Genomic DNA, 19,493 nt, shown 5'->3' on the forward strand with positions numbered 1-19,493 from the left:
AGGGTTGGGGGGGGGGGTGGTTCTGGGGAAGGAGACCAGACAGTGAGGTCATCGGTCTCATTGGATTAGGGAAGGATGGGGAAGGAAGTCGGCCGTGCCCTTTGAAAGGAACCAACCCGGCATTTGCCTGGAGCGATTTAGGGAAATCACGGAAAACCTAAACCAGGATGGCCGGAAGCGGGATTGAACCGTCATCCTCCCGAACGCGAGTCCAGTGCATTCAACAGTCATTTGGAGTTGTGCAATGCAAAATACCATGGTCCCTGTGCCACATGATCTTGAATGGCTTTGATGGGACAAACAACACAGGAATGAGACAGCAGCTAACTGTGCCATGCAGAGTTGCCGCGCAGTTAGAGGAGCCATGTCACGGATTGCGCGGCCACTCCTGCCGGAGGTTCGAGTCCTTCCTCGGGCATGGATGTGTGTGATGCCCTTAGCATAAGTTAGTTTAAGTAGTGTGTAAGTCTAGGGATTGATGGCTTCAAATGTGTGTGAATTCCTAAGGGACCAAACTGTGTGTGCGCGCACGCGCCCGCACACACACACACACACACACACACACACACACAGACGCAGGCAGACATATGTAAAGGCAAAGAGGTTGGGCAGAGATGTCAGTCGAGGAGGAAGTACAGAGCCAAAGATGTTGTTGAATAACAAGTGATGTACGAGGGGCGGCAACTTGAAATTAGCGGAGGTTGAGGCCTGGTGGGTAATGGGAAGAGAGGACATATTGAAGGGGAAGATCCCATCTCCGGAGTTCTGATAGGTTGGTGTCAGTGGGAAGTATCCAGATAACCCGGATGGTGTAACACTGTGCCAAGATGTGCTGGCTGTGCACCAAGGCATGTTTAGCCACAGGGTGATCCTCATTACCAACAAACACTGTCTGCCTGTGTCCATTCATGCGAATGGACAGTTTGTTGCTGGTCATTTCCACATAGAAGGCTTCACAGTGTAGGCAGGTCAGTTAGTAAATCACGTGGGTGCTTTCACACGTGGCTCTGCCTTTGATCGCGTGCACCTTCCGGGTCACAGGACTGGAGTAGGTGGTGGTGGGAGGGTGCATGGGACAGGTTTTACACCGGGGGCGGTTACAAGGGTAGGAGCCAGAGGGTAGGGAAGGTGGTTTTGGGATTTCATAGGGATGAACCAAGAGGTTACGAAGGTTAGGTTGACGGCGGAAAGACACTCTTGGTGGAGTCGGGAGGATTTCATGAAGGATGGATCTCATTTCAGGGCAGGATTTGAGGAAGTCGTATCCCTGCTGGAGAGCCACATTCAGAGTCTGATCCAGTCCCGGAAAGTATCCTGTCACAAGTGAGGCACTTTTGGGGTTCTTCTGTGGGAGGTTCTGGGTTTGAGGGGATGAGGAAGTGGCTCTGGTTATTTGCTTCTGTACCAGGTCGGGAGAGTAGTTGCGGGATGCGAAAGCTGTTTTCAGGTTGTTGGTGTAATGGTTCAGGGATTCAGGACTGGAGCAGATTTGTTTGATATGGAATGGGTGGCAGCTGTCATAATGGAGGTACTGTTGCTTGTTGGTGGGTTTGATGTGGACGGATGTGTGAAGCTGGCCATTGGACAGATGGAGGTCAACGTCGAGGAAAGTGGCATGGGATTTGGAGTAGGACCACGTGAATCTGATGGGACCAAAGGAGTTGAGGTTGGAGAGGAAATTCTGGAGTCCTTCTTCACTGTGAGTCCAGATCATGAAGATGTCATCAATAAATCTGTACCAAACTTTGGGTTGGCAGGCCTGGGTAACCAAGAAGACTTCCTCTGAGTGATCCATAAATAGGTTGGCGTACGAGGAGGCCATCCTGGTACGCATGGCTGTTCCCTTTAATTGTTGGTGTGTCTGGCCTTCAAAAGTGAAGAAGTTGTGAGTGAGTTAGGGTGAAGGTGGCTAAGGCAATGAGGAAAGAGGTTTTAGGTAGGGTGGCAGGTGATCGGCGTGAAAGGAAGTGCTCCATCACTGCAACACCCTGGACGTGTGGGATATTTGTGTATAAGGAAGTGGGATCAATGGTTATAAGGACGGTTTCCGGGGGTAACAGATTTGGTAAGGATTCCAGGCGTTCGAGAAAGTGGTTGGTGTCTTTGATGAAGGATGGGAGACTGCATGTAATGGGTTGAAGGTGTTGATCTATGTAGGCAGAGATACTTTCTGTGGGGGCTTGGTAACCAGCTACAATGGGGTTTAGGTTTGTGAATTTTACAAAGTAGGTAGAAGGAGTGTGGGGTGTTGGTGGGATCAGGAGGCTGATGGAGTCAGGTGAAAGGTTTCAACCCATGCAGTCTCCCATCCTTCATAAAAGACACCAACCACTTTCTCGGACGCCTGGAATCCCCCTAAGGTAAGTCTTTCCACTCGCGGGATTGGAATGACTCCTTACCCTTTCCCTTAAAACCCACATCCTTTCGTCTTTCCCTCTCCCTCCCTATTTCCTGATGAAGCAACTATGGGTTGCGAAAGCTTGAAATTTGTGCGTGTGTTTGTGTGTTTTTTATTGTGTCTATCTACCAGCGCTTTCTCGTTTGGTAAGTCACAGCATCTTTGTTTTGTAATATATTTTTCCCATGTGGAATGTTTCTTTCTATTTTACATATATGAATGCTCCTGCAGTTTCCTGATAATATATTAACAATTCTTTTTTCCGATTTGCAAGGACAAAAGTTCCCACTCAAAGTAATGTGGCTGACCTGTCTTCAGTTGTGGTTGCCATTTTATAATGGATGTGGAATGGGTTCGAATTGCACGCCCCCTCCCCCTGTGCCATGTGCACATCACACGTACTCTACTACATGCTGAGTAACCCCTTTCTTCATGTAGTGATTGCCTCATCTATTAGGGGGGGGGGGGAGGATCCTGTGATTTTCCACCCAATAGAGATCGAGAAATTGGCATTCGACATAGTCACAGCATCATTTGAGACACTGGTTTACACCTTTTCTGAATACAATGCTTGCATCTTTGTCTACACCCACCCTCACTACAGGTGGACCCATGCTTCACCTGTCCTTCTATTTTATCCTCCGCTAACCTACCTGCCTCTTCTCTACAAGAAAAGAGCAAATATTTTTGAAAGCTTGGATAGTGTGCCATACTGTTAATTTACTAAATATATCACCTCCTAAATGTATGTACTGGCTAGCAATTGTGTCCTATATTTTAATAAATTGTACTTTTCTCTTTTTAGCTAAACTTGATCGAAGAGGATGCTTTATTGTTGCTATATGCACCATGTGATCAGGTGAATAATTACGGGGCTAACATCTACTTCATGGCAGAGGTTTGGATTTAGAAATAAATTATCAATCACTGTAGTGCTGTTTCCTGCTACTTGTTACTACTCTGAACAATACTATCTGAAGTGGGGTCAAAATTGAAATAGCTATGTACATATACCTCCCAGTTACTGAAGCTGTTCAATACAATACTCGCTGCAATACTCATTGAGACATATGTTCTTTGATTTTATTGTTTACAGAGCCACTCAAACTTTCCTTATGACATACTTAGAATAATGTGATGCAAACTTGTACTCCTCTACCACCAATAGCTTTTGACTCTTTTCAGTCTTTTCCCATATTATACCACATCTACATTACTTCATTATAGGCCCAGTCAAAGTAAAATGCAGGTTTTCCACTGCATTCACATTGGCAACAATACACAAATATGAAATCTATTAGTTAACATGTGAAGTGAAAATGAAAAGAACTACTGTATGACAATACTTCCTTGAAAATAGGTTCTCTGCTACTTGTGAGGCACAATTTGCCACATTAAAGAAAAATTTAACAAACACCTACCAGTTCCTCTGGTCAAAACACACACGTAGAATGAGTCGGCATGAGTAACAAAGTTCTCTTTCACCAGAGTGGCAGTGTACACAGCACTCTTATATTCTTCCCAAGTAACTGGTTGCCAAGAACTTAGCGTACAACACAGCTTTGCAGGAAAATTTTTACGTAGTGTATGTGGCACAGATACAACACCAGTTTCTGTAAAGCAAGAAAATCTTCAATGACACATAATGAAATCAATTTTCACAAATGAATGGTATCTATATTTCATTACTAGAAACTTTCTGATCAGAATTCTTCACAATTTTCATTGTGCACCATATTAAAAAATTTATTAAGAACTGAGAAATAAAATATGTGTTACACAGTATAGCGTATTTATGCAGCTCACTGATGGGTGGAAAACGTCGAGGACATGTCAAAATCTTGTTCTCGACATTTGGGAACAAATAACGAGGCTAATCAAAACTTTAAATGTTCCTTGTCTCACTGTTGGTTAAAACTGAGGGCAAATTAAATAAACTACACTATGTTAAAAGACTAACACATTGTAGGCAGCTGTGCCATCTGATAAAACTAAAACCCCGTGTGTAACAGGATTCTGACCTATCCAAAATTTTATAACAGCAGTGTGTTTCGAAGGGTGTGTGCTGAAAGTGTGCTGGTGACTAATATCAACTATAGCTTGTCCAGGTGCTGATCACATGGGTATGTCCCCTTTCTCTTGTCTTTACAGCAGTGGAAGATTATTCTGAACAGTTTCCCCCACTTCTACTGAGAACCTGATGGGTCAAAAGTGGTACAATGAGGGAATCAGAGCAGACAAGGACTGTTGAAGCTGTGCACAGACACATTAAAATTAAATACAGAGGTGAGTCCCAAACATAAGCCAAAGAAAAATTGATGAGCACTAAGAGTGTGTCCACACTTGAGTCAATCAATGTATTTAATTGGAAACTGAGATTCTCTGTAACTCTGACGGGTGTCCTAGATTACTGTTAGGTAATTTATTGTCCTATGTATGTCCATCACACTTCAGTAATTTTAAAATGAAGCTGAGCTTCTTCAGCTGTTAGTCACGCAAGAAATTTTACCCTGTTCAAATCTCTCAGTCCTAATCTGCAAAGTATTCCTTTGATTCGATCCCAAATGGTACCCCTACTCTCAATCAGTTATAGTACAGGCTCTTAGAAGTTTGTCTGTACAGTGGTACTAAATTGTGAGCAATGTACTAAATTATGAGCAATCAACTGTTCACCAGTTTCTGCATTTATGCTACCTACACAGATTGTCTAGCCAAAAGTATTCCTGGGTGAGTGACTTCAGCTGTGAAAGCTTTAAAATTTTCTTATCAACTTAAAGAAACAGTTTAAAACTGAAAACAATGTCACTCATTATGAGTTTTGTTACAATAAAACTACAATGAGCTGCATGAAAATGAGCTATTGGTTGCCACTTCCAATAAGATACCACTCCACAATCACTTAAGGAATACTATTTACTGGGGAAAAGATTTGAAAACCTGACGGCAACAACACTTCACCCCATGCAAGACACGGACATTATTAGAACTGTTCTGTTATTTTCTTTACCTTAAAAAAAAATAAACAAATAAATAAAAATTTATAAAAATAATCTTATACTTGGTGCGAAAGACCTCTAGCATCAAGGCCAAGTTATCTACAAGGGTCATCTTTTAAATTCTTACAATTTCTAGATGGAACTGTTGTGGTGTAACATTACCGTTTTAAAATTTGTCATTTATTATCAGAAAATGGCAGAGTAGTTTACAGTAAGCAATTAAACAGACAAAAAAATAGAAAGTTCATGAGAAGGTTTTTTATTATTTTCATAAAGGCCTAACTCAACAATAATGTCTTGAATCACTTCATACAACTTTTGGCAATCAATTGTCTCCAGCAAAGGAATATTTTGTATAGGCTGTATATACATGCAGTCTTTTTCTTTTTAAGGTCTCTCATGGAGCAAAAACAAGGAAAACTGAAGATGCTTTAAATAAAGTAAAATGCGCCTAGTCAAAATGCAGCTTTTGAAAGTATGGTGTTACATTTGACAATGGAAGAAATAATGGCTTAATACCAAAACTTTTGTGTGGTTTTGTTATGTTTTTTTGCAAGTGGTGAGTATACTTAGGGATGCATAGTGTCTTCTGGATGGGATGGCGATTGCAGTAACTGCACAAGAGAAAGTACCTGTGAAGCCGTCTCCGCACATTTCATGCATCATCATCCCAGATTGGGGTTTTGCAGTAAATCCAGAGTAAATGCTCCAGCATTAATAATATTGGGAACAATTCATGAAGAAACAGTAGGTCTAGTTTAGAAGAGCTAACTGTACTGTTCTGTAGGGAATATATGGAAAATATATGGAATATATGGAAGATACTACTGAAGATTCACTTTGTATTTATTTCAAAGAATTTTATGTTGAGTTAAAGAATCTTCCTTCTAGTAATATTACATACTGCAGAGGGGAAGTCCAAGAAATTTACACAGCTGCAGTCAACAGCTATAATGCGCAGAGTAGTGCTCAATAATTTTTAGCTCACCTAAAAATCAAAACTATGAAAAGTTAATATTCTCAAAGGAGGGAAAATCACAATCTGGAATCTTTGTGACAGCATCCAGAACAATAAATGTTGGAATTGGACCAAGTTCCTGAAGAATGCTAATAATAACTACAAAATGGGAAATTATTCAAGCAGAATTTGGAATTTTAACTGAAGTTTTACTGGGCAATTATCACTGTTGTTAACAACAGAATATTAAGAAGTGTGTAGTTGAAAAAAATGACAACACTGTCACATAGAAGAAGGTGTAAGTAGCTGAATGACGAACACTAACTTCACTTAACAAAGATTTATTCAGCACTTGCACATACAAGAGCGCAGAGCGAACTGTCTCCAGCCAGAATGTATACAGTATATATGCAGCTACAGAATATTCCAGTACAATGATTCTTTACATATATGGATACTTCTAGAATGTACTCCAACTGAATATAGTAACTAAAATTCTACAGTCCAGGTGAGTTTTGAACTCACGACCCTCCGCGGAACAGTTTAGTATCATAACCACTACACAACAGTACTTCTTAGCTTCATCTACAACACTGCTCCCTCCTGAAGAGAACAGCGTCTCAGTGTTACGTCCTCCTAGTCTGGGAACGAGTCATCGGTCCTGCATACTCCGACTCCCAATGACTGATTCTCGCCCTGGCGGTGATCTTCTTAGAACTTCTTTTGCCACCACATTCTTCGTCACCTTTCTGCTTGTTGCCTGTCGCTGGAGCTTCAAATTTACCCTGGGTTGCAGGATTCTTGTAGGGCTTCATTCGAAGGACGTCGACTGTATCTCGGATCTTTCATCATCTTGTGTCGGGGTCGAAATCTTCAACTTCATAAGTAACATCAGACAACTGTCTTACAACCTTATTAGGTCCAAAGTAGCGCCTGAGGAGCTTCTCAGAGAGACCAGTCTCCTGAAAAGGAGTGAAGATCCAGACAAGATCACCAGGTTGGTAGACAACATGGCGGTGGCTCGCGTCATACCTAAGGCGATCGTTTTCTTGAGCCTGCAGCGTGCGGAGTTGAGCTAACTGCTGAACTTCCTCAGCTCTGGTTAACACCTGGCCAACATAGTCATCGTCCACGTCATCAGGAGGGAATGGAAACACAGTGTCCATCGTCGTAGTCGCCTCACGCCCCTACACCAGGAAAAATGGCATAAACCCTGTGGTGTCTTGTTTGGCAGTGTCTTAGGGAAACGTCACGAAAGGTAGCACCTCATCCCAGTTGCTCTGCTCGACACTGACGAACATTGATAGCATGTTGGCCAAGGTATTATTAAAGTGTTCAGTAAGCCCGTTAGTTTGCGGATGGTAGGCAGTTGTCATGTGATGAGTAATGTTGCACCAACGGTTTATCTCTGTCACAAGATTCGATTGGAAAAAACTTTCCTTCGATCTGTAATTAACGACCTTGGGCCACTGTGTTTTAACACAATGTCTTCCATGATGAATTTGGCTACCTCAGATGCTTTGGCCGTTTTCACAGTTTTTGTAATGGCATAGCGTGTCAGAAAATTAGTGCAAACAATAATCCATCTATTGTCACTAGCAGACGTTGGAAATCGTCCGAGGAGGTCAATCCCAACACACTGGTTAGGTGTTTCGGCTGGTGGATTTAGTATGAGTCGGCCAGGTGGTTTCTGAGGAACTGCCTTTCTCCTCTGGCACTCTCGACAGTGCGACACATTGTGATGGACACTCCTAAATAAACCTGGCCAGAAAAATCTCTTGCGGATTCTATTGTATGTCTTAATAAATCCTAAATGTCGGGCCTCAGGTGTGTCATGGAATTTCTGTAAAACATGTAGGTGCATGTGTTCAGGAATCAATGGCAGCCACCTCTTTCCAAACCGATCAAAGTTTTTCTTGCGAAGCAATCCATTAACTACCTTAAACTGTCCTTTCACCTCCTCTGACCGATTTAAGGCAAGCATAATTTGAGATATGTTGACATCCTTCTTCTGTTCAGCAGAGAGAGCCTGAGTGCAACAAGACAGTCACTATCTTCATCAAAGTCTTGATGGTCTTGCACGGGGTTTCTTGAGAGACAGTTGGCATCTTACTGTTTTCTTCCACTTTTGTACACTGTGGTAATACCATACTCTTGAAGATGTAGTGCCCACCTGGCGAGTCATCCTGTTGGATCCTTAAGGCCTGTCAACCAACAAAGTGAATGATGATCTGTAACAACTGTGAATGGCCTTCCATAGAGATACTGTCGAAATTTGCATATGGCCCAGATCACAGCAAGACATTCTCGTTCTGTAGTTGAGTAGTTTCTCTCGGCTTTTGTAAGTGTCCTAGAAGCATAGGCTATAACCTTCTCTTTTGCATCTGACATTTGCACCAGAACAGCACCGATCCCATACCCACTAGCATCTGTGTGTAGTTCTGCAGGTGCTCTCTCATCATACAGGCCAAGTTCAGGGTCAGACACCAGAGCTTTTCGCAGCACATCGGAAGAATCTTGTTGAGCACCAACCCAGATAAATTTAGCATCAGCTTTTAACAACTCTTGGAGTGCCCTGGCTTTGATACAAAAGTCTTTGTTAAAACGATGGTAATAAGATCATAATCCGAGGAAGCTTCTCACGTCTCTAATAATTTTAGGAATAGGAAATTCCATTATAGCTCTCACCTTTTCTGGGTCTGGCCACACACCTTCATTTGACACAAGGTGTTCAAGTATTTTGATTTCTTTTGCTCCAAAGAGACACTTTCATGGATTAAGTTTCAGTCCACCTTGTTGGAGACACTTAAGAATGGCCCTCAGTCTTTTTATATGTTCATCAAATGTCTCTGAGAACACTATGTCATCTAAATAACAAAGGCACATCGTCCACTTCAGGTGACGTAGAAGATTATCCATCATCTGTTCAAAAGTTGCTGGTGCATTACACAAACCAAACGGCATTACCTTAAACTCATACAGGCCCTCAAGGGTGATGAATGCAGTTTTCTCACAACGAGCCTCATCTACTTCGATTTGCCAGAATCCCGAGTACATGTCCAGTACTGAGAAAAACTTAGCCCCCTTCAGACAATCTAGTGTATTGTTAATTCGGGGACGAGGACCACTGGTGACGACTAGGGGCTCTGCAAAGGCTGAATGATGTCATTCTTCATCATTTTCTCTACCTCGTCACAGATTATTCGACGTTCCATTGCTGACACACAGTGTGCTCTGGCTTATTGGTTGATGGTCTCCAGTGCTGATCCGATGCTTCACCTTCGATATGTCTAATTTGCTCTTCACCTGTGGACTGAAGCATTCAGAGAACTCTTGAAGAATGGCAAGTAGCTTCTTCTGTTGTTCCTTAGTGAGATTTGGTGATAGTCAAGGTAGCACTAATTTCACCCACAGACTCGGCATGGGAGGTTTCTATGACGCTCAGCTGTTCTTCAACTTATGGCTCAGCACTTGCTACGCACATGTGTCTTGGAAGGATCTGTGGTTCTCAGTGAGTTAACTACCCACAATTCACCGAATCCATTCTTAAATGAGATGACAGAGGCTGGGATGGCCAAGTTATTCCTCAGTGGTATGCCTCTCTTACATTCCACTACAAGATCCATGGGTTGATGCGTGGCATGACACATGACAGTTACCTTCCTAGCGTTGATCGCAGGAATGATCACTTCATCCAGCACACAGTCTCTACACACTCAGATGCGCATCTTCCTGTCCACAGTATCTCATCTCCTCTAGCATAATCTTCGAGCAACTGCAATCTATAATTGCCTGAGAAGCTTTCAAAAAGTCCCATCCGAGAATGACGTCATGACTACACTCTTGTAAGACGATGAATTCTAAGGGCTGTGTATGGCCACTTATACCCACATGAATGGTACATCTTCCTGTAGGTTTTACACATTTCCCACTAGCCACCTTCAGCAGAGATGTTTTGCTGTCAACGAATACAGTTTTCTGCAACTGGCGACGGTACTTCTCCAAAATGACTGAATATGATGCTCCAGAGTCCACAAGAGCTTGGGCTGGTCGGCCATCCATGAGGATATCGACGTAGTTTCCTATTATTTTTGTAGTGATCGATGGCGGAGGATTTTTCTCTTCGGCGGCCTCACCTCCAAGGAAGGTCGCACCCTTTAGTTTTCCAGGTTGCGGCGGCTAGGTGATCGGCTGGAGCTTCTAAACAGCGATGGAGACCTTGATCAGTGTGTCGGGGAGCGTCCTCTCCAGCAGCTAGCTTGCGGCAATGGTGACCTACACCATCCTGCACCCATGTCTTCTCGTTCATAGTCGTCATCCCGGAGTTGGCATCGGCTAAGATCGGTCTGCTGTCTTCTGGTGCAGGCATCATCAAATATCTGCTGCCTTTCTCAACAATAGCGCACCACATATCTCAGTCGTCCGCAGTGGAAACATACTGGTTGGTTACCCAGCGTCTCCACCAGAATAATGTCACGTAGAAGAAGGTGTAAGTAGCTGAATGATGAACACTAACTTCACTTACGAAGGTTTATTCAGCACTTGCACATACAAGAGCGTGGAGCGAACTGCCTCAGACCAGAACACATACAGTGTATATACAGCTACAGAATATTCCAGTGCAATGATTCTTTACACTTGTGGATACTTCTAGAATGTACTCGAACTGAATATAGAAATTAAAATGCTACAGTCCAGGACCTTCCGTGCAACAGTTTAGTATCATAACCACTACACCACGGTTCTACTCAGCTTCTTCTACGACAATATTATGAAAACAATAGATTGCTATTCACCATATGGAGGAGATGTTGAGTCACAGACAGGGACAACAGAACGACTGCTAAACAAGTAAGCTTTCAGCCAAAAGGCCTTCTTCTGGATTAGACAAAAGACACACACATATACACACACACACACACACACACACACACACACACACACACAAATGCAACTCACACACACAACCACTGTCTGGCTGCTGAAGCAAGACTGAGCAACAGTGTGTGTGGGACAAGCAATCTGGGTAATGGGGGTAAAGAGGAGGCTGGGGCAGACTGGGAGGGGAATAGCAGGGTAGGGGTGAGGGACAGTAAAGTGCCGCTTGTGGGAGCATACAGGGATGAGCTGTGGGGTGCGCTGGTGGAATAGAAGGCTGTGTAGTGCTGTAGTGGGAACAGGGAAGGGGATAGGTGGGTGAAGGATGGTGACTAATAAAGGTCGAGGCCAGGAGGGTTATGGGAATGTGGGATGTATTACAGGGAGAGTTCCCACCTGAGCATTTCAGGAAAGGTAGTGTTGCTAGGAAGGATCCACATGGCACAGCCTGGGAAGCAGTTTTTGAAATGAATGACTTGTGCTGAGCAGTGTGCTGGCAATTGGGTGGTCCAACTGTTTCCTGGACACAGTTTGTCAGTGGTCATTCATGTGGACAGAAAGCTTGTTGTTTTGTCATGCCCCTGTAGAACACAGCACAGTGGTTGCAGCTTAGCTTGTAGATCATATGACTTGTTCCACAGATACCCCTGCCTTTGAGGGGATAGGTGATGCTTGTGACTGTACCAGAGTAAGTGGTAGTGGGAGGATGTATGGGACAGGTCTTGCATCTAGGTCTATTACAGAAATATGAGCCATGAGACAAGGGAATGGCAGCAGGGGTTGTGTAGGGATGGACGAGGATATTGTGTAGGCTCGGTGGATGGTGGAAACCACTGTGGGAGTGATTGTGAGGATAGCAAGGAGGACATTTCTCATTCCAGGGCATGATGGGAGATCTACATCTACATCTACATACATACTCCGCAATCCACCATACGGTGCGTGGCGGAGGGTCCCTCGTACCAAAACTAGCATCTTCTCTCCCTGTTCCACTCCCAAACAGAACTAGGGAAAAATGACTGCCTATATGCCTCTGTACAAGCCCTAGTCTCTCTTATCTTTCCGTGAAATGTAAGTTGGTGGCAGTAAAACTGTACTGCAGTCAGCCTCAAATGCTGGTTCTCTAAGTTTCGTCAGTAGCGATTCATGAAACGAACCCCTCCTTTTCTCTAGAGACTCCCACCAGAATTCCTGAAGCATTTCCGTAGCACTCGCGTGATGATCAAGCCTACCAGTAACAAATCTAACAGCCCGCCTCTGAATTGCTTCTATGTCCTCCCTCAATCTGACCTGATAGGGATCCCAAATGCTCGAGCAGTACTCAAGAATAGGTCGTATTAGTGTTTTATAAGCGGTCTCCTTTACAGATGAACCACATCTTCCCAAAATTCTACCAATGAATCGAAGACGACTATCCGCCTTCCCCACAACTGCCATTACATGCTAGTTACACTTCATATCGCTCTGCAATGTTACGTCGAAATATTTAATCGATGTGACTGCGTCAAGTGCTACACTACTAATGGAGTATTGAAACATTACAGGATTCTTTTTCCTATTCATCTGCATTATTTTACATTTATCTATATTTAGAATTAGCTGCCATTCTTTACACCAATCACAAATCCTGTCCAAGTCATCTTATATCCTTCTACAGTCAAAACCATGGGGGAGAATGTGATTCAGCTGCTCCAGCCTTTGGTGGTACTGAGTCATGAGGGGATTGCTCCTCTGTGAGTGGTTGGGACTTTGGGAGGTGGTGGGCGACTGGAGAGATAAGGCAAGGTTGGGAGGGTAATTACAGTCTGTGAAGGCCTCAGTGAGGTCCTTGGTATATTTCAAGAGGGACTGATCGTCACTACAGATGTGTCAGCGATAGGCGGATAGGCTGTATGGAAGGGACTTCTTGGTATGGAATTGGTGGTAGCTCTTGAAGTGAAGGTATTTCTGGTGGTTTGTAGGTCTGATATGGACGGAGATACTGATGAAGCCATCTTTGTAGTGGAGGTCAACATCGAGAAAGGCAGCTTGTTGGGATGAGGAGAACCAGGTGCTGAGATTCTGGAGGAATGTGGATAGGGCATCATCACCCTTGCTCCAGATCACAAACATGTCATCCAGGTATCTGCACCAGGTGAGGGGTTTGAGATTCTGGGAGTTATGAAGGATTCCTCTATATGACTCATGAATAGATTGAAACAGAATGATACCAGACAGGTACTGACTGCCATACCCTGGATTAGTTTGTAGGTGATGCCGTCAAAGGAGAGATAATTGTGGGTAAGAATATAGTTGATCATGGTGACCAGGAACGAGGTTGTATGTTTGGAATCGGTCGAGTGCAGGGAAAAGTAGTGTTCAATAGCAGCAAGGTCATGGGCATTACACAAGTTAGTGTAAAAGGAGATGGCATCAGTGGTGATGATCAGGACACTTTGGGGTAAAGTAATATGATCTGTGGAGAGTCAGAGGAGGAAACAGTAAGTACCTTTTATACAGGAGGGAGACTGTGGGTAATAAGACTGAAAGGGTTGGTCTATGGCAGCAGATATTCTCCCAGTGGGGCCACAGTAAATGGCCACACTCAGGCATCCTGGGTGGTTGGGTTTATTGACTTTAGGAAGCATATAGAAGGAGGCAGGCAAAAAGGAATACAAACGTCTCAAAAATGAGATTGATGGAAAGAGCAAAATGGCTAAGCAGTGATGGCTAGAGGACAACTGTAAGGATGTAGAGGCTTATCTCACTAGGGATGAGATAGGTACTGCCTACAGGAAAATTAAAGAGACCTTTGGAGAAAAGAGAGCTACTTGTATGAATATCAAGAGCTCAGATGGAAACCCAGTTCTAAGCAAAGAAGGGAAAGCAGAATGGTGGAAGGAGTATATAGAGGGTCTATACAAGGGCGATGTACTTGAGGACAATATTATGGAAATGGAAGAGGATGTAGATGAATATGAAATGGAAGATATGATACTGCGTGAAGAGTTTGACAGAGCACTGAAAGACCTAAGTCAAAACAAGGCTCCAGGAGTAGACAACATTCCCTTAGAACTACTGACAGTCTTGGGAGAGCCAGTCCTGACAAAACTCTACCATCTGGTGAGCAAGATGTATGAGACAGGTGAAATAACCTCAGACTTCAAGAAGAATATAATAATTCCAATCCCAAAGAAAACAGGTGTTGACAGATGTGAAAATTACTGAACTGTCAGTCTAATAAGTCACTGCTGCAAAATACTAACGCGAATTCTTTACAGACGAAAGGAAAAACTGGTAGAAGCCGACCTCGGGGAAGATCAGTTTGGATTCTGTAGAAATATTGGAACACATGAGGCAATACTGACCCTACGACTTATCTTAGAAGGTAGATTAAAGAAAGGAAAACATACATTTCTAGCTTTTGCAGACTTAGAAAAAGCTTTTGATAATGTTGACTGGAATACTCTCTTTCAAATTCTGAAGGTGGCAGGGGTGAAATACAGGGAGCGAAAGGCTATTTACAATTTGTACAGAAACCAGATGGCAGCTATAAGAGTCTAGGGGCATGAAAGGGAAGCAGTGGTTGGGAAGGGAGTGACAGGGTTGTAGCCTCTCCCCAATGTTATTCAATGTGTATATTGAGCAAGCAGTAAAGGAAACAAAAGAAAAATTCGGAGTAGGTATTAAAATCCATGGAGAAGAAATAAAAACTTTGAGGTTCGCCGATGACATTGTAATTCTGTCAGAGACAGCAAAGGACTTGGGAGAGCAGTTGAACAGAATGGGCAGTGTCTTGAAAGGACGATATAAGGTGAACATCAACAAAAGCAAAACGAGGATAATGGAATGTAGTCGAATTAAGTCGGGTGATGCGGAGGGAATTAGATTAGGAAATGAGACGCTTAAAGTATTAAAGGAGTTTTGCTATCTAGGGAGCAAAATAACTGACGATGGTCGAAGTAGAGAGGATATAAAATGTAGACTGGCAATGGCAAGGAAAGAGTTTCTGAAGAAGAGAAATTTGTTAATATCGAGTATAGATTTAAGTCAGGAAGTTGTTTCTGAAAGAATTTGTATGGAGTGTAGCATTGTATGGAAGTGAAACGTGGACGATAAATAGTTTGTACAAGAAGAGAATAGAAGCTTTCAAAATGTGGTGCTACAGAAGAATGCTGAAGATTAGATGGGTAGATCACATAACTAATGAGGAGGTGTTGAATAGAATTGGGGAGAAGAGGAGTTTGTGGCACAACTTGACTGGAAGAAGGGATCGGTTGGTAGGACATGTTCTGAGGCATCAAGGGATCACCAATTTAGTATTGGAGGGCAGTGTGGAGGGTAAAAAGTGTAGAGGGAGACCAAGAGATGAATACGCTATACAGATTCAGAAGGATGTAGGCTGCAGTAGGTTCTGGGAGATGAAGAAGCTTGCACAGGATAGAGTAGCATGGAGAGCTGCATCAAACCAGTCTCAGGACTGAAGACCACAACAACAACAAAATAAAAGGTAGTTGTGCAGGGAGTGATAAGAGTGAGGAGAGACTGGATATCCTGCTGGATTTCTGGAATGGGGTCACTGTGGCAGTGTTTGTAGGTGGATAAATGTTACAGCTGGATGAGTCCTTCAACCAGGTAATTCTTGTGGTTCACAACAACAGTGTGGAGCCTTTGTGAGCACGTAGGATTATAAGCCAGGATCAGTTTTTAAGTGGTGAATCGTGGTTCTTTCTACAGATTAGCTTGCATGTTGAGGGATTTGGAGAATGATGGAGAGGCAAGGTTCAAAGTTAAGAAATTTTGGAAATTTAACAGAGGGTAATTTGTGGTCAGTGGGGGTGTATCACAGTTGGGTGGAGGAGCGAACTGAGACAGGCAGGTTTCAACATTGGTCTTTGGTTGAGTCTAATTGGTGGTGTTGATGGCAAAAAAGTGTTTTAACTGTAGGGTCAAGGAGAAGGAGAGAAGGTCTTTAATAAGTCCACCATGACTGAATTTGAGAGTGAGTGGGGCAAAAGGTAAGGCTGAAGGAAGGTTGGGAAGTTTTGGAGGCTGTTGTAGAATTGGTGGATAGTGGTAGAACAAGGCAGGCGTAGAATGAAGACAGGTTGGAGAGTTTTAATGTGTGAGATTTGGGACTGCACAGCAGGAAAATTTTATGGATGGAAAGGAGGTTTTGCATGGAGGTTTGGGAGTGATTTATATGGTTTTGGGCTATGTTGGTGAGGATTAAGGACTGGCGGAATCTGAACAGATGGAAGTCATTGTGGAAGGAAGGATTGTGGCCGGAGATGGTGATCTGATGGTAAGGTCCTCTGGGGGGATTCCACAAGCCAAGAAACAATGCAAGACCAGTAGGTGAGACTGGCCTCAGGTGAGGAATAAGGAAACTTCTCTGTATTGGCACATATGGAAGTAGCAAGGATCTATGGTGGAAGATAAAAAGGCATACAAATACATAAATAACATTGAAATATGTGCAAAAAAATTTGCAAAAACACACCAAAATACGTGGGAAAAATCACAAAAAGGATGGAATGGATGAAGTATGGAGAACCAAGATGAAACCTGAAGAAGTAGGCTGATAGTGAAAGGCGAAAACAAACCTACATGAATGTACAGCAATGGGCACCTGCATGGCACTATCCTATTCCTATCTATTCAGGGGCCATCTAGAGGAATCCTTCCTAATCACCCAGAATCCCAAACCCCTCACACGGTTTAGATTCACTGAAGACATCTTTGTGATCTGTATTGAGTCGGAGGACACCCTATCCACATTTCTCCAGAACCACAACACCTTCTCCCCCATTTGCTTAACCTGGTCCTCCTCACCCCAACAAGCCACCTTCCTCGATGTTGACCTCACTTCAAAGGTGGCTTCATCAGTACCTTCGTCCATATCAAACCTAATAACCACCACCAACACCTCAACTTCGACAGCTGCCACCAATTCCATGCCAAGGATTCCCTCCCATACAGCCCATACACCTGCCGTCACATCTGTAGTGGTCAGTCCCTCCTGAAATACACCACGGGTCTTTACTGAGGCCCCCACACACGGAAATTACCCTCCCAACCTTGAAAAGATGGGAGCCTTGTCTCTCCAGTCACCCACCATCTCCCAAAGTCCGACCAACCAGCCACAGGGGAGCATTCCCCTTGTGACTCAGTACCACCTGGGACTGGAGCAACTGAATCACATTCTCAACCGGCATTTCAATTACTTCTTGTCATGCCCTGAAATGAAGAATGTCCTACCCAATATCCTCTCAATCCCACAGCGGTATACTGCCGCCCAGTGAACCTACACAATATCCTTGTCTATCCCTACACAATCCCTGCTCACAATCCCTTGTCTCATCGCTCATATCCTTGTAAAAATGAAATGTCGTATGACGAGGGACTCCTGTCGGGTAGACCGCTCGTCTGGTGCAAGTCTTTCAATTTGACGCCACTTCGCAGACTTGCGCGTCGATGGGGATGAAATGATGATGATTAGGACAACACAACACCCAGTCCCTGAGCGGAGAAAATCTCCGACCCAGCCGGGAATCGAACCCGGGCCCTTAGGATTGACAGCCTGTCGCGCTGACCACATCCTCCCACCACCACCTACTCTGGTCCAGTCACAAGCATCACTAATTCCATCAAAGGCAGGACTAACTGTGGTATCTGTCATGTGATCTACAAGTTAAGCTGCAACCACTGTGCTGTGTTCTACATGGACATGACAGCCAACAAGTTTTCTGTCCGCATGAATGTCCACTGACAAACTGTGGCCAGTAGTTGGACCACCTAGTAGCCAGCATACTGCTCAACACAAGTCGTTCATTTCAAAAACTGCTTCATAGCCTGTGCCATGTGGTTTCTTCCTAGCAACACCAGCTTTCCTGAAATGCACAGTTGGTAACTCTCCCTGTGATGTATCCAACATTTCCATAACCCTCTGGCCTCAACCTTTACTAGTCACCGCCCATCACCCACCTATCTACATCTACATCTACATCCATACTCCGCAAGCCACCTGACCTATCCCCTTCTCTGCTCTCAATCCAGCATTACACAACTACACAGCCTTCTATTCCACCCACGACACCACAGTCTTTTTACTTCCCTCCTTTACCCCCCATCCCCCCCCCCCCCAATCTAACCTCCTGGCTGCACCTATCTGCCCTATCCTCTCCCCACCTCATCCCTGTTTGCTCCCAAGAGCAGCACTATACTGTCCTCCACCCCTATCCAGCTATCCCTCTCCCTCCTTGCTCCAGCCTCTTCCTTACTATCACCACTCAGACTGCTTCTGCCATCATGCGCTGTTGCTCACAGTCTGGCTTCGGTAGCCGAAGACAGCGGTCACATGTGTATGAGTTGCATATGGTGTCTTAATTCAGAACAAAACCTTGTGGTTGAAAGCTTACTTGCTTAGCAGCCTTTTTTTCCCGCCTGACTGTGACTCAACATCGCCACTATATGGTAAGTAGCAATTTATCCTTTTCATACATTGTCATTATTCCATTCTGGATTTTCCATTGTTCTATTCTGCACTGCTAAAAAAGGGTATGGAAGGACAAGCATTTGGGAAGAAATTTTTTTTCCGATAAGCAACAATCAAAGTGAAACTTCCTACCATGAAGTTTCAAATCAGTGCACACACTGCTGCAGAGTGAAAATTCATTCTGAAAACAAAGTTATCAGCAAAAGATACTGTTGTAGAAGAATGCTAACTCCGTGAGATGGAAGACTGGCAGCTGACAACTATTAACGGTGGTAACTGTACCCCCCCCCCCCCCCCCCCCCCCAATGCATCATGGACCTTGCCGTTGGTGGGGAGGCTTGTGTGCCTCAACGATACAGATAGCTGTACCGTGGGTGCAACCACAACGGAGGGGTATCTGTTGAGAGGCCAGACAAACGTGTGGTTCTTGAAGAGGGGCAGCAGCCTTTTCAGTAGTTGCAGGGGCAACAGTCTGGATGATTGACTGATCTGGCCTTGTAACACTAACCAAAATGGCCTTGCTGTCAGACTTCAAGAAGAATATAATAATTCCAATCCCAAAGAAGGCAGGTGTTGAAAGATGTGAAAATTACCAAACTATCTGTTTAATAAGTCACTGCTGCAATATACTAATGCGAATTCTTTACAGACGAATGGAAAAACTGATAGAAGCCGACCTCGGGGAAGATCAGTTTGGATTCCATAGAAATGTTGGAACATGTGAGGCAATATGGACCCTACGACTTATCTTAGAAGAAAGATTAAGGAAACGCAAACCTACGTTTC

At 43.9% G+C, this 19,493-nt stretch overlaps 1 protein-coding gene across 3 annotated transcripts in view; it reads right to left on the reverse strand.

Moving 5' to 3' along the window:
- The window catches only part of LOC126195077 (THO complex subunit 5 homolog), a 158,826-nt gene that overhangs the window by 41,829 nt on the left and 97,504 nt on the right, over positions 1 to 19,493 (reverse strand). For all 3 annotated transcript variants that reach the window (XM_049933536.1, XM_049933535.1, XM_049933537.1), the window contains exon 11: positions 3,820 to 4,011. In XM_049933536.1, coding sequence (XP_049789493.1) covers positions 3,820 to 4,011 — 192 coding nt within the window. The remainder of the gene's footprint in view (positions 1 to 3,819; positions 4,012 to 19,493) is intronic.

The sequence above is a fragment of the Schistocerca nitens genome, chromosome 7 (assembly GCF_023898315.1).
Source record: "Schistocerca nitens isolate TAMUIC-IGC-003100 chromosome 7, iqSchNite1.1, whole genome shotgun sequence".
NCBI lineage: Eukaryota > Metazoa > Arthropoda > Insecta > Orthoptera > Acrididae > Schistocerca > Schistocerca nitens.